General features: G+C 43.3%; 1 protein-coding gene across 2 annotated transcripts in view; it reads left to right on the plus strand.

Annotated features, from left to right (window-relative positions):
• Nucleotides 1-852: 852 nt before the first annotated feature.
• The window catches only part of TNKS (tankyrase), a 128,929-nt gene continuing 116,844 nt past the window's right edge, over nt 853-12,937 (plus strand). The window contains exons 1-2 of one of the 2 annotated variants that reach the window (XM_054633911.2): nt 853-1,428; nt 9,159-9,383. In XM_054633911.2, coding sequence (XP_054489886.1) covers nt 939-1,428; nt 9,159-9,383 — 715 coding nt within the window. In that variant the 5' untranslated portion in view covers nt 853-938. The remainder of the gene's footprint in view (nt 1,429-9,158; nt 9,384-12,937) is intronic. The other variant, XM_054633912.2, reaches the window with a different exon arrangement.

Consider the following 12,937-nt stretch of genomic DNA (forward strand, 5'->3'; position numbering starts at 1 on the left):
AAAGGAGCTGTACTGGAACGAAGCAGTGTTCAAAGCCAGGTTGGATAAAGCCTTGAACGGCCTGGTCTAGAGGAAGGTGTTCCCTGCCTGTGGCAGGGGATATCGGGACTAGATGATCTTCAAGGTCCGTTTCAAGCCCATAACATTGTACGATTCTGTGATTCTATGGAGCCCCGCTGCCGGCTGGATCGCCTGCAGGGGAGGGGAGGTGAGCGCCAGGCCAAGCACTGGCTACCCCTGGGGACCGGGTAACCCACCCACCGCTGGGGTGACCAGTAAAGGAATGTGATTTGTTTGTCACTGATGCCACAAAAGCACCTGGATGGTGAAACAAACTGTGGAAAGCTGAACAATTCGCACCGATGCCTCTTAAGTACCTCGCAAAGCTTGGGTCTGACAATGGGGCGTTACAATTAGCTTGCAAAGACATTCTAGAGTTCGGACACGAACGGCGGCTGTGAAGGAGCAGCTGCCCACATTCTGGTGTCGCCGTCGGACCGTGCCGCGCAAGCGGAAGAAGGCTGCCTCGCCCCTACAGCGGGCTCCGCAGGGGAACGCCGCCCCTCGCCCTCCCCTCCGGGGTCACGCCGGAGGAGCCGCTGTCCCGCCCGTCTCCCGGCACCGGCAGCCGCGGAGGTGACGCGGTCGCCGTGCAGCGCCGGCCCCACCCGGGGCTCCGCCCGCTCCACCCGGGCTCGGCCCCGCCCACGTCTCCGCCCGCCCCTCCCGGGCCCCGCCCCGCCCCGCCCGCCGCGGCCGGCAGGGGGCAGGCTGGCCCCGCGCGGGGCGGTGCCGGGGCCGCTGCGGCCGCGCCCCGCGGGCCCCGCGCGGGCGTCACGTCCGTGCGCGGTGCTCGGGGTTGGCGGGCGGGCGGAAGCGCGGGCGGGGCGGCGCCGTTGCCGCAGTGACGGGACCGGGAGGGGCGGAGCGACGCGAAGATGGCGGCGGTGCCGCCGCGTCGCTCCCAGCACCACCATCACCACCACCACCCGCCGCCCGGCCCGGCCTCCCCGCCGCCCACCGCCGCCTCGCCGCCGCGCAGTCCCAGCCTGGCACCGGCCGCGCAGCGCCACAGCCTGGCCGGCCCCGAGGGAGAGGCGCCCCCCGACGCGGACCGGCCCCCAGCCGCGGAGTGCGCGGAGGGTTCGGGCGCCGCCGCGCCGGCCCCGCCGCCGGGCTCGGGCAGCAGCTCCAGCGGCTCTTCCTCGTCGTCGTCGTCCTCGTCCGCGTCGTCGTCGGCGGCGTCGAGCCCGGCGGCGGAGAGTCCAGAAGCGGCGGGCCCGGGCGCGGCGAGCGGGGCGTTCCGCGAGCTGCTGGAGGCCTGCAGGAATGGGGACGTGACGCGCGTGAAGCGCCTGGTGGACACGGGCAACGTGAACGCCAAGGACATGGCGGGGCGCAAGTCCACGCCGCTCCACTTCGCCGCCGGTGGGTACCGGGGCCTCCCGTGCCCGGCCGGGGCAGTGACAGCGAGCGGGACAGGCAGGGTTCCCCCCTGGAATAGCTTCGGGCAGGGGGCCTCCAGCTCCCCGGTGATTCGGGAGTGGGCAAACCTAAGCTGGAAGAGTGTGAGCACACTCTCTTCCCCGGCGGCGTTTCGCTCCAGGCTGTTGGGAGATGGTGTTAAATCCCCTTCTCTGGGTGAGACGAGTGGGAGAGGAGATCCTGGGAGCGTAAAGACTCTGTAACATCTAAAAGTATGGACAGTGATCTCTGTGTTTCATATCCATGGGCTGCTGCAAACTTGTGCAGTGGACTTAGGAAGCAAGAAACTGGAGTTCAGGACAGAGTTGACTTGAAGTAAGGGCTTCACCTGTGTTGTAACAGCTCGGGGACTCCTGTGATGCACGTGCACTTCATGGGCATCAGTTTTCATGCCTTGTACTTTGTAACTTCTTTCATTTCGGCATGATTGCTGGTTGGTGTCTGCATCTCTTGTGGTCTGAGTAGGCTGGGGAAAAGGATCAAGTGGAACAGCTGAACTTGTAGAAGTTACAGATGTGTCTAGGAAAGAATACACCTCTTTGTGCAGAGATGTCATTGTGATCAGAGCTAGTGTTATAAAAGCAATTTAGCAATAAGGTCCAGCAATGTAGACTAACTGGAAGTAAATATTACCTTTTGGCAAATAGAGCAGTAACAGATAACTGCAGTTCATAAAAAGAATATTTCTTACGGGTGTATTCTTCACTGCGGGCATAAGGCACACAAAATTCATGATAAAAGTTAAATGAAGAAAGTCTTTTAAATCATTACTCCTTACTCAGGGCTTGTACAATTGCTAGGTCTGTGGTCAGTCTGAGAGCTCTCTGAGTGTGCCACAGTGTTAGAGAGCTGGACCCTACATAGTGAAGTGCACAGATCTAGTTTGAGCTTTGTGGTGCTCTGGTACCTGTAAATTAAGATAATTAACAAGTCTGTATCGAGTGATCAGTGTTTAAATGCTGGCATGTGGCTCTAAATCACTGTTGAAATCAGTAGCAAAATGAACATTGCCATTCGCTCTGAATAGTGCTGTACAATTTATCAGTTAGATAACACACCCTGAGATTGTATGGGTTTGTTTTCATTTTCAAAGTATAAGAGGCATTTGACAATGCCCCTAAGGGAACTTTTGGTCCTGAGCTGTTTACTTTTCTTTCTTCTCTGCTCCCTGAGCTCTACTGCCGAAACAGGGCTTAAGCAAGTGGAGTTTAAAACACAGCAAACTTCTGGGGTATGGAGATGGACTTAATTTTGATGAACCCTGAACATAATGCTGGTACCAACTGCATGTGTGCTTATGAAGTTTTTAATGTTTTGGAAGGCTTCAGTCTGCTCTGCTAATTTTGGATTCAGACTTAAAGTTAGATCTTGCTGCCTCCCCTAAAACTCTGAGATCTCAGGTTGTAACTTCAGTGCCTGTACAAACTGCAGTGGCTAATATCTGCCTGAAGCTGCAGTGGGTAATATCTGCTCTGATTAGAGAAGAAATGGACAAAACTTACTTGAGGGGGTAAGGTTTTGAAAGTTGGTGATGTTATTAAGATGTTACTGCAATAGCAGTGGAATGTGGTTTGTTGTAGCATGAGGAAAAGAGCAGATGAAGTTCTTGTATCTAGCAAATTCCCATATCTATTTTTCTAGATTAAAAGACTTTCCTTAGATACCATACCTACTTTATCTAAAATTGCTGCTTGTCTGGTGCCAGTGGATTGGACATGTAAGAGCATTAGGCAGATTTCTTATTACATACATCTTGAGATCCTGCATTTTGGAAAGGCCTGTAAGCAAGCATGTTGTTTGAATGCAGCTGATCTTAAGCAGTGTATACCTGCCAGTGAGGCAGTGTGTTGATTTGATCTCCTTTGTGGGCCAAAGGTAAAATAAAACCTGTTTGCTTATGAGCATAATAGTCTGCTGTGTCTAAGAAGCTGTTTTTTGGATAATAGCCCATGTTTGTGAGCCATACCTAGGTGAGAATTGTATGGCCCTCAGTAGGGGAATGGGTAGATGAGAATGCAGGATATTGTGCTTTAAACTGGTTTTTTCAAACTTCTTGAAGCTAAACTCTTAGATGAATAGAATTTCACTTCTGATGTTGTGATTTGTGAAAGAGAAATTCTTCTTCTAATTTCTTTTTCATTTCCCATTTTTGGGACTGAATTTTATTTATTTTTTTCCTTCCCCCTCCCACTGGCTACTTGACTTCTCAGCTGTTTTTTCAGATGTCTATCTTGGCAGCAATGCCAGGCAGTTAAATTCTTTTACTGTAATAGGGAAGGATAACTTCCCCAGTTATAGTTCCTTGTAAAAAGTCCTAAGTTTGGGTTTTCTTAAGCTATGTAAGGTTTCTGACTTGAAAATCACCTTTACATCCTTTCTTGTGGCAGGACTATAAAAAGAGGGACTTCTGAGAGGGGACTCAGAATCCTTGGCATAGGTGTAAGCTGGAGGTAAGACAAGAGATTAAATCTGTTACCAGTTATTTAAAAAGCTGGGGATAGGTCTGAATCTGTTTCTAGGAGCTGGAGTCTTCTGTCCATTATTCACTTCCAGATAAATTGTACATGGCCACATCAAACTGGAGCAACAGTTTTATCCACATTTTCTCTGTATGGGATACCTGAAGTGCCAATTGAACTGAATAAAGGGGAGGTGGTTCTTCAGCTCTGTGTTGAAGTGTCAAGTAGTGTGCTGAATAAATGTGATGTGCTTTGGTTAGCTATTAATAAGCGGGAAATTAATACTGAGTGGATATCACAGTTATAGAAGACTCTCTTGCAGGCGGGAAGAGGTTGAGTGTCAGAACCCAGGACATCCCTCTGGCTGTCCTGAGCAGCCAACACCCCTGCCAGGGGGCTCAGAGACCCTGGCACAGAGCCCAAGATGCCTGTGGTTTTGATTATGACCTGTGGAGCAAGCTACCGACCTTAGATGAAGATCTGCAAGCCATGACAGTTTGAGTAGAATGATAGTGGATTTATCATGGGGTGAAAAAGTAGACTTTGGGGCTTTTAGCATGGGGGTTCAGGGGGCAAGATGGAGGAATCTGAGCATGTCCAGCCTTTCTTCTTCTTGGCCTCCATCTTCTGCTGTGATGTTGGCACTTTTACATTGGTTTAGAGTAGACACTCACTGTCTAACATAGGTGATGGGTATTGGAAAGTAATTGTAAACATGTATACCTAATTTTTAGTATAAAGACATAACACTGCTCCGGGGGCAGGCAGAGTGCCTTGACTGTCTTGCTGAGCAGATCTCAGCTGGACAGGAGAAAATATTTTATAGATAAGATACAATAAACAACCTTGAGACCGAGAATTGAAGAGCTCTGACTCCTTCTTTGAGCACTGGGCTGGGAAATGAGACTTTCGAACTTTTCTTGGGGTCACTCTGACCAGTGAGAGGCCCTGAGAGTTGAGCAAAGCATAATTTTCCTTTCATCCTCCTTGCTTAGACAGAGGAAAACTCAGTTCTGTCTCAGCTGCTGTATGGATTGCAGGATATTTGTGTCTCTGGTACCAGTGCAGGCTTTGGATATTGTCCAGCAGCACCCAAAACCCAGGTTTTAAAGACTTGAAAGTGATTGAGTGACTTTAAAACGTGTACCAAAAAAAAAAAAAAAATTAAATGGAGGTATTAATGTATACATAGCTTTTACATTCATTTTTTTTCAATAAAAACTAGCTTGCTAAAAAAAATTTAAAAAGCATCTGTGCTAAGCATGGACAAAGGTATGTTTGGCTTAACTTTCTATCCATACTGGTAGCCAAAAGCAGATACCTAGGGAAGAGTTACACTCTTACCCTCTTGATATGATACTTCTCTGAGTACTCTACTTGGAGTTTGTAGCTTAGTAATTGTCTGAACAAAACACAGTTTTTAAATGTTATTAGAGGGTCATCCTGTGTGGAGGGATAGAATGTAAGAGAATAGTACAGAAGGTAATCTCACACCTGAGGAGTTGCAGCTGTACCAATCACCAAAGATAAGGAACAGGCCTGCCCTTAGTAGACCACAGCTGTGTCCAGTAAGAAGACAAGTACTACAAAAGAGCTGGAGTTTGTTGGTTTGCGTGCTGCAGAGGGCTGGAGTTTGCTTTCTGAAGAAGAAGGAGTCAGTGCTGTGAGGAGCTGCCCCTGAGAAATCACTGAGAAGGCATGTCACTGTTGCAGTAAGTTGACAACAATCCTGTGCTGAGGAGTTCATTAAATTATTGAGCTGTTAACTTGTGCTGGAAGTAACTTGTTTTCTCTTGTACTTTGCACCCTCTTCACTGGAATATTCTGTGTTCTACTTAGCAGAACTTAGTTCTTCAAACTGGGTTAAGTAAGACAAACTTTTTCACTCACTTGTCTTTAGACTGCATTCCTTTGATCTAAATATTACCTCTTTTCCTTAGAGAAAGATCTTAACTGTCATTGTTTATTTCACCAAAATAGGAACATCTTTACTGTACTATATGCCTCTCAGTAGCTGAAAATACTTGTAAGGACAGTGTTTACTGTTCTTGTAAACTGGCCCAACAATTCTGCATTTGATGGTGGTGTTGACACACAGTTGATAAAATATGTCTTTTGCTGGCATAATGAAATGATTTGGTTTTTCTGTGTGTATGTGAGAGGTAGATTTATTTTTTCCTGTTGGGAAGGCTATTGACTTTTTTAATAGTTGGGAGATTTTAGTCTGTGATGAGGTGTCACTTTTAGGTACAGTTTGTATGGGATGTGGTGTGCCTTTACTTCTCAGCCTAAGATATATCCTGTACATCATTCTGTGGTTTGTGAGTTGAAGTGCCTGTGTTGGTCCATTATGTTTGAAGCAGGCTGACAGTGATGCATTCACAATTCTGTGTGTGTCATCCTCCATGCAGAGCGCTCACATACCAAAGCTGATTTTCTGTGACTTTTCTACCATTAATATACCTGGATGGGGAGGACTCCTGTGAGCATTTGTCTGAAATCTATGCTTATTCCTAGAGCCAGGAATAAGCTTAGGAACAGATGTATTTTTCCCTTCTGAAACGACATTAAGCCCTATAAAAGGATACATTTGTATTTCCTGCTGACACCTTGGTTCATATGTTTTTAGACCTAGTCCTTGCAGGTAAATCATTAATAATAGCACCTCTGTCAGAAGTGACTAGGTGGATGGACCTGGTAGAAATACGCTGAGTCCTACTCAGTTCCTTCATATAGCCACAGTCATAAGCTTGACCAGTTCCACACCCATTTAAGGGGAAATTAAACTTTTTTTTGATCAGGAAGTTAGCTGCTCACATTCTTGTGCAACACATTATTTTAGGTTTACAAGTGTTCTCTTTCTAGTGTTTTATCCAGGGATATAGAGAGTAATATAATAATTGCTGAACTGTGGCTTAATACCCACTTCTGTACCAAGAAGAGGTAGAAGCTTCCAGGAGGGGCTTTTGGAAGTTATGGAACTGGGATCACAGAGTGGAATGTTCTTGGTGTCACCGAAGCTCAGGCTTGGAGAAACCTGATTTAAGGTGACTTGTTAGAGCTTCTTTTCTTTCTGCTTATGTGTTTAGTAATGGCAAAAAGCTGTTGGGGGAAAGCAGTTTTTTTCTAAGCATGCCTTTGATATCACTAGTAATAACTGTTGGAAGTCTAATCACTTTGTGAAGGCTAGCATAAATAGCTATGCTCTAGAAAATTTCTGGAGTATACAGCTTTAATCCTGAAGGCAAAGGGATCTCACTTGGGTTGGGAAGTAGCCAGTGGTCAGAGTTTGAGAGCTGATCAAGTTGGTTTGTCAGCTAGCAAGCTGTTAATCATAAAAATACAAGCTGCTTTGACATATATGAGTAAGACAAGCAACTGCAGAGGCAGAGCTGCTCTAAGTAGTGACTGAGTGTTACTTGAGGGAGAGCCAGGACATGGCAAGAGATAGTTGGTAACTTATGACACACTTCCACTCTGTGCAGAGACACCTGAATCAAGCACTCCACCTGTGCTGCAATGTAGAGCAAATTAGATTACATTGCTCTGGAAAGCTTTGCTTGAGACATCACTCTGAAACTACTCTGACTCAACTTGTTGCAGGTGTCCCCTATGTCCTTGTCATAGGAGAGATGTCTGACCTCACACAGGTGTTTGTAAAGCCAAGGCACTGTTCAATTCTGCCTTCTGCCACTTAAAATGGGGTTAATTTTCAGCTGGATTCATATGGATACAATGAAGAATGCAAATTGTGTAGTCAATTAAGAAACATCCTGGCAGTCTAAGAGCCTCAGAGCCTGCAAAATGCACACTTTTTTGTGTTAAAAAAAACCCCAAAATTGATAAATTACTGGCCTTGACTTTGAAATTTTTTCTTTTATGTTTTTGGCAGCATTTGTGGTACATAAACTGTGTCACAAGTGTATTATTTAGTAGAAAGTTTGCTTTCTTTGTGACTAGTAACTTGTTCTCTTGAATTATCTTCTATGTGACTAGTAAATTGTTCTCTTGAATTATCTTCTAATACTTTGTGCAATATGTCCCCCTCCCATTTAAAAATTTTTGGAGGGAATTTACAAGAGGATATAAATGCAAAATCTTACACCTTCAGTAATACTGCGCTACGTGCACTTTTTCTGAGCTTGAAGGCTTTTCAGTTTACTTAGTTAAATCACTCAGTTTAATTTTTTTCTGTCTGAAGTGGGAGAAGTGCTTGGGAAAGTCTTAGGGAAAAGGTCTGATCCTGGTGTGTGTTGTAATAAAGCAGTGACACACAATGACTTAGCTTGGACTTTTTTCCCCGTTTACTTATAGCATAAAACAGTTTTGAAAAGATCATGTCTCTAAGAGTGCTCCTCTACCCTAAGAGCTTCTATTCCCATATAAACTGTGTTTAGTGCTCTAACAAGTGGGATTGCATTTAATAAGAGCATCTTTCCAGCTTTGCTTAAGATCCTGGTGATACCTACAGGTGTGCTTAACCTGTGATTATACACTTCTGTAAAATTTAACTCCTTTTGGAGTCTTGTTCCTAAATCAAGGAGGTGAAAGGAGGAGGAAAAACACCTAGGAGAATCATAAGTCTTCCATGTCATAAGTCAAACTGTGCACATAACAGCTTTACAGAGATTGGAATTGGCATTTGGAGGAGTTCTTGCTGTGTTGAGATAAAGTGTCATTAATTGGGTGATGGGTGAAACAGTTCAGCTGGATTTAAACTGATCAAACTGACTGGTTGATGCATTTACTCACCAGGGAAAGCATTCTTCTATCTCTTCAGGGAAGTCAGTTTTTTACCAAACTTTCTAAAACTTTGGCAAAGAATTGTGTCTTAACTAATACCATGTGAAAGCTTTTGACTAACTGAAGGAAGGTTTAAAGTGGAAACCCTGGTGGGCATACGTAACAGAGGGTACAGTTGATGCTTCTGTTGCTTTCCTTGCATCCCTCTCATCATTCAGCATGCTCAGCCTTGGTAGAATGTCTTAATGAGTGGAGTGGCAGGCTCTGGTACAACACAGTTCTGTTCTGTCATGACTGTAAGTGAATGGTCCAGCTGTTGTTTGAGCAGGTGAACAGATTTACTTTACGGTGAAATTACCAAGAAGTAGACGAGGAACATGAATAATGTACAGTGAACTAAGAGTGAACGGTTTTAGGTACTAAATCATGTTGTTTTGCCAGACAAATGAACAGAAGTATGTTCTGTTGCAGGTTTTGGAAGGAAGGATGTTGTAGAGCACTTGCTGCAGACAGGAGCCAATGTTCATGCCCGCGACGACGGAGGACTGATACCCCTGCACAACGCCTGCTCCTTTGGCCACGCAGAGGTGGTCAGCCTGCTGCTGTGTCAGGGGGCTGACCCAAACGCTAGGGACAACTGGAACTACACTCCTTTGCATGAGGCTGCTATCAAGGGCAAAATAGATGTCTGTATTGGTAAGTGTCTGTCACTTGTTAGGTTGAAATTTGACCTGATTATGTTTTGTGAGGCTTTAATTGTTTATGTGCTGAACTTGGGATGAAAGCTTGTTTTAAAAGTGAACTACTTTTAATCTAGCAGGTAGGTATAGTGATAGTAATTTAACTTTTTCTTGTCTGTAAAGTTTGCGGAACTTACATCAGAAAATCTATCCTGGAGAGATTGGATGAAGTCTTGTTTGTTAAATTACAGTATTTAAAATCTGGAATATGTAGGTTTGTCTTTCTTGGTTGCTGTCAGGAAAACTAGCTTTATTAGGTAAAGTCTTTGGTTTTTTTGGCTGCTCTATATGTTGTAGTAGTGGTTTGGAAGATGGTAACCTTTCATTCCATGCAGTATGGAGAAACAAGTCAGTCCTTTGGAGCTTTCCAGTACAATTTACAGGACCTCATTGTTCAGTGGTGATCTATCTTCAGTATGTGTTTTTTAGCCTGGAGCCAGAGCAATTTCAAATAAAATTGAACACTTCAACTGTTTAAAATTTGTTGAGAACATACAAAGAGCTTTTCAGTCAGGATGTCTTTAACGTCTGTGGTTTTTTCCTGTACTTAGTAGTACTTTGTTTCTAAATGGGAACGTCTATTTTTATTTTTTTACACTTAGAGCAGTTTCTTGAACTTACACTCTTAACTTCTACTCACCTGAATAAAATTATCTGCTCACCATTTCTTTTTAATCAAACATGTAAAGAAAAGCCTGACTTTTAGGTACTTCAGTTAAGATTATGAATATATGTTCTGTGTGTTATCCAGATAACAAGACACAATTATGACACTTTCAGATAATGTCTTTTTTTTCTGAAGGTTCTATTACATAGAATTCCTTCATAGAAAGCTACAAAATTTACAGAGTAAAATATTGTGTTAGCTTTTTTGCAATATTTAAGTCATTACTTAAAAATAAACACCAGAAATTGAGTAAAAGAAAACTGGAGGAAACACCAGAATATATTTTTCAGTCTGTTTCTTGTTTCTACAAGCAATGTGATTTCATCTGTGTATGCAAGGTAAAACATGGAGAATATTCTATAGAAATTGAATCTAGTTGATTATGCAGCAGTTTATGGGAAGAGATCCATTGATATAGTAGGTTCCAGTAACAGTGTACTATGACAATGTTGAATAGAAAAGTAAGTTTAATTCCAGTCATTAACTGGAGTTTAGTATGGGATTTAAAGGAAGTATTTACTTTGGTCTGTTTTCTGCTGGAGTCAGCCTGATTTTGGGAACTGCTGACTGAAAATCCAAATTAAATGGAAGAAAGTTTGAGACTAAGAGGCTGAATAGAAAATTGATCTTTTGCTTTGGAAAAGATTTGTCTTTTTCAGTTTTTGAAACCTTGTATTAGAGCAGTAAAGGATGCAGCAGCACACTTTTGTCTTTCTAGATTGGTTGTGACAGAGGTTTTAGGATTTGGCAGGGCAAGGCAGCATGGGTAGTGTTGCTTTGGGTGGTTTGTCTAAAGACTTTGATACTCTGGAGGAGTTGGGGCAGGTCAGATGAAGAGGCAGGTTATGTGATACATCCATTTTGAGGTGTAGTGCTGGTAGAAATTGAAGATATTTAATTTCTGATGGTACTGATCAGAAGGAACTGATGGTACCTTTAAAGTTCGCTCTTAATTCAGCAAGAAGTTGTGGACTTGGTGGAAGGAAGTACAGGATTAAATGTATGGCTTGTGTTACACAGACCTTCATTCCGTATTCTCTGCGCAGGGTAGATCTATGACTCTAAATGTTGATGCTAGACTTCGGGCATGATCCATGTATATGTAAATGTTCAGCATGTAGTACTTGCTGATCAAATCCCAAGGCCCTTCTGCCGTCTGGAACAGTTTTAGAGCTCCTTGGAAGCAGTGAGCAGGCTTGTAGCACTACACACAGTTCTTCTCCAATCTGCTTGCAAGTAGCTGTGGAGGAATTTTGGGGTGTTTTTGTATAATTTATTTTAAACAAACAAGTGTGATGCTGTTCTGCTCAGTTTAGTTACAGTTATCCATGTCTGTTGTACTTCAGTCAGGTATTTCATTTGTCAGGGTGAGAGTTCCTACTAAAGGCAGTGGCACCGGTCACCAGATTATTATGTACTGTAGTATGACACTAGTTTGGGATTTACTTGATTCTATAAAACTGGTAGGACATGAGTTTAGACAAAGAGGTCCATTCTTTAATGTTTGTAGAGATTTTGCAATTTATATCTAGTGGGCAAGCGTGTTTTGTTGTCTTCAGAAAAATTCCTGTTTCTTTCTAGGAGTTTTATATAAAACTTATATTTTGAGGTCTTCAGCTTTAATTTCAAAGTCTTTTGAAGGAACATGTTTTACATTGGGATAATGCAACAATGTTTTTGACGGAATTCAGGACATGAATTCTGACTAGGAATATTTTAATAGCTTTTTGGACTACATTGTACAGTACTGCTGTTTACACCTTAAGTGTATGCTGTTGCAACTGATACGATAAAAGAAACTGGTCTGTTAAAAAAAAATAAAATTCAGAGAACACATCCTTGGAGTGCTTCTTTTTAAACAAGCAGGGTGTGCTTTTAAAAAAGCATTGTTTGTAGAACAGGAAATCCTGACATAACCTGGAATTTTTTGCTGAATTTGGATATCTGTTTGTAAAGTGATAGACTGTGTAGAAATTAGTCATCTAACCTCATTTTTGGCTACCTACTCTTGGCATCTTCTTCCAAATGATGAGTGAGAATTTTCCATTTTACCTTCTCTCCTTTGCTTCTTCTTTGCCACCCCGGTCTGCATATTTTCTGTATCACATATAGCATATAACACTTTTTTTGGTCACTTTACATGTCAATAAGAGAAAAAGTGATAACTGGACAGAGTGTGGAGATGCAGCACATTCATGAATAATGATTTTTCAAAGAAAAATCTCAGACATTGAAGCCTAGTAGGAAGACCAGCAAAAGACACGTAGTGACTCCAGCAGTAGAATACTCTTATGTCTAGCACAAGTGTTGGAATGGAGTGTCTATATTTGTGCTAAAGTTATGGTAGGTGCTCAGCTTTTGTGCTGAGTTTGGAGTAATAGGTACAAACCCTGCCACTGGAGGAAGCTTGTGTAGAAATAAGTATACACAAACTGATGAAAACTCACCAGGCTGTGCACCCAGGAAACTGTAAGACAGCAAATAGCTCATGTGAGTTCTTTTTCTTCTGTTTTACTGATTGCACATTGCAGTTGTAGGGCAGTATAGAGGGGTACTGAGTGTGGCAGGAGTATTGGCTCTCCTGGGTGGCAGTCACTTTTGTGTTCTGCTTCTGGAGGGGAAGGTCTTGGTAAGCAGTACTCAGCTGGTTTGCTGACCATCTCTTGCAATGTATTCAGTCACTGCAGATCTGTTTAGTTGCCAAGTAATTACTCTTGAAAACACTGTTTGCTTTATGTAATCAGTTTTTGGACTAAATTTATTGAAGCATTGGAACCAATTGTTAGCATCCTCCAGTATTTATGACTTCAACAATTGGTTTATCTGTCAGGAAGATGCATTTT

The sequence above is a fragment of the Agelaius phoeniceus genome, chromosome 4 (genome assembly GCF_051311805.1).
Source record: "Agelaius phoeniceus isolate bAgePho1 chromosome 4, bAgePho1.hap1, whole genome shotgun sequence".
Taxonomy (NCBI): Eukaryota; Metazoa; Chordata; class Aves; order Passeriformes; family Icteridae; genus Agelaius; species Agelaius phoeniceus.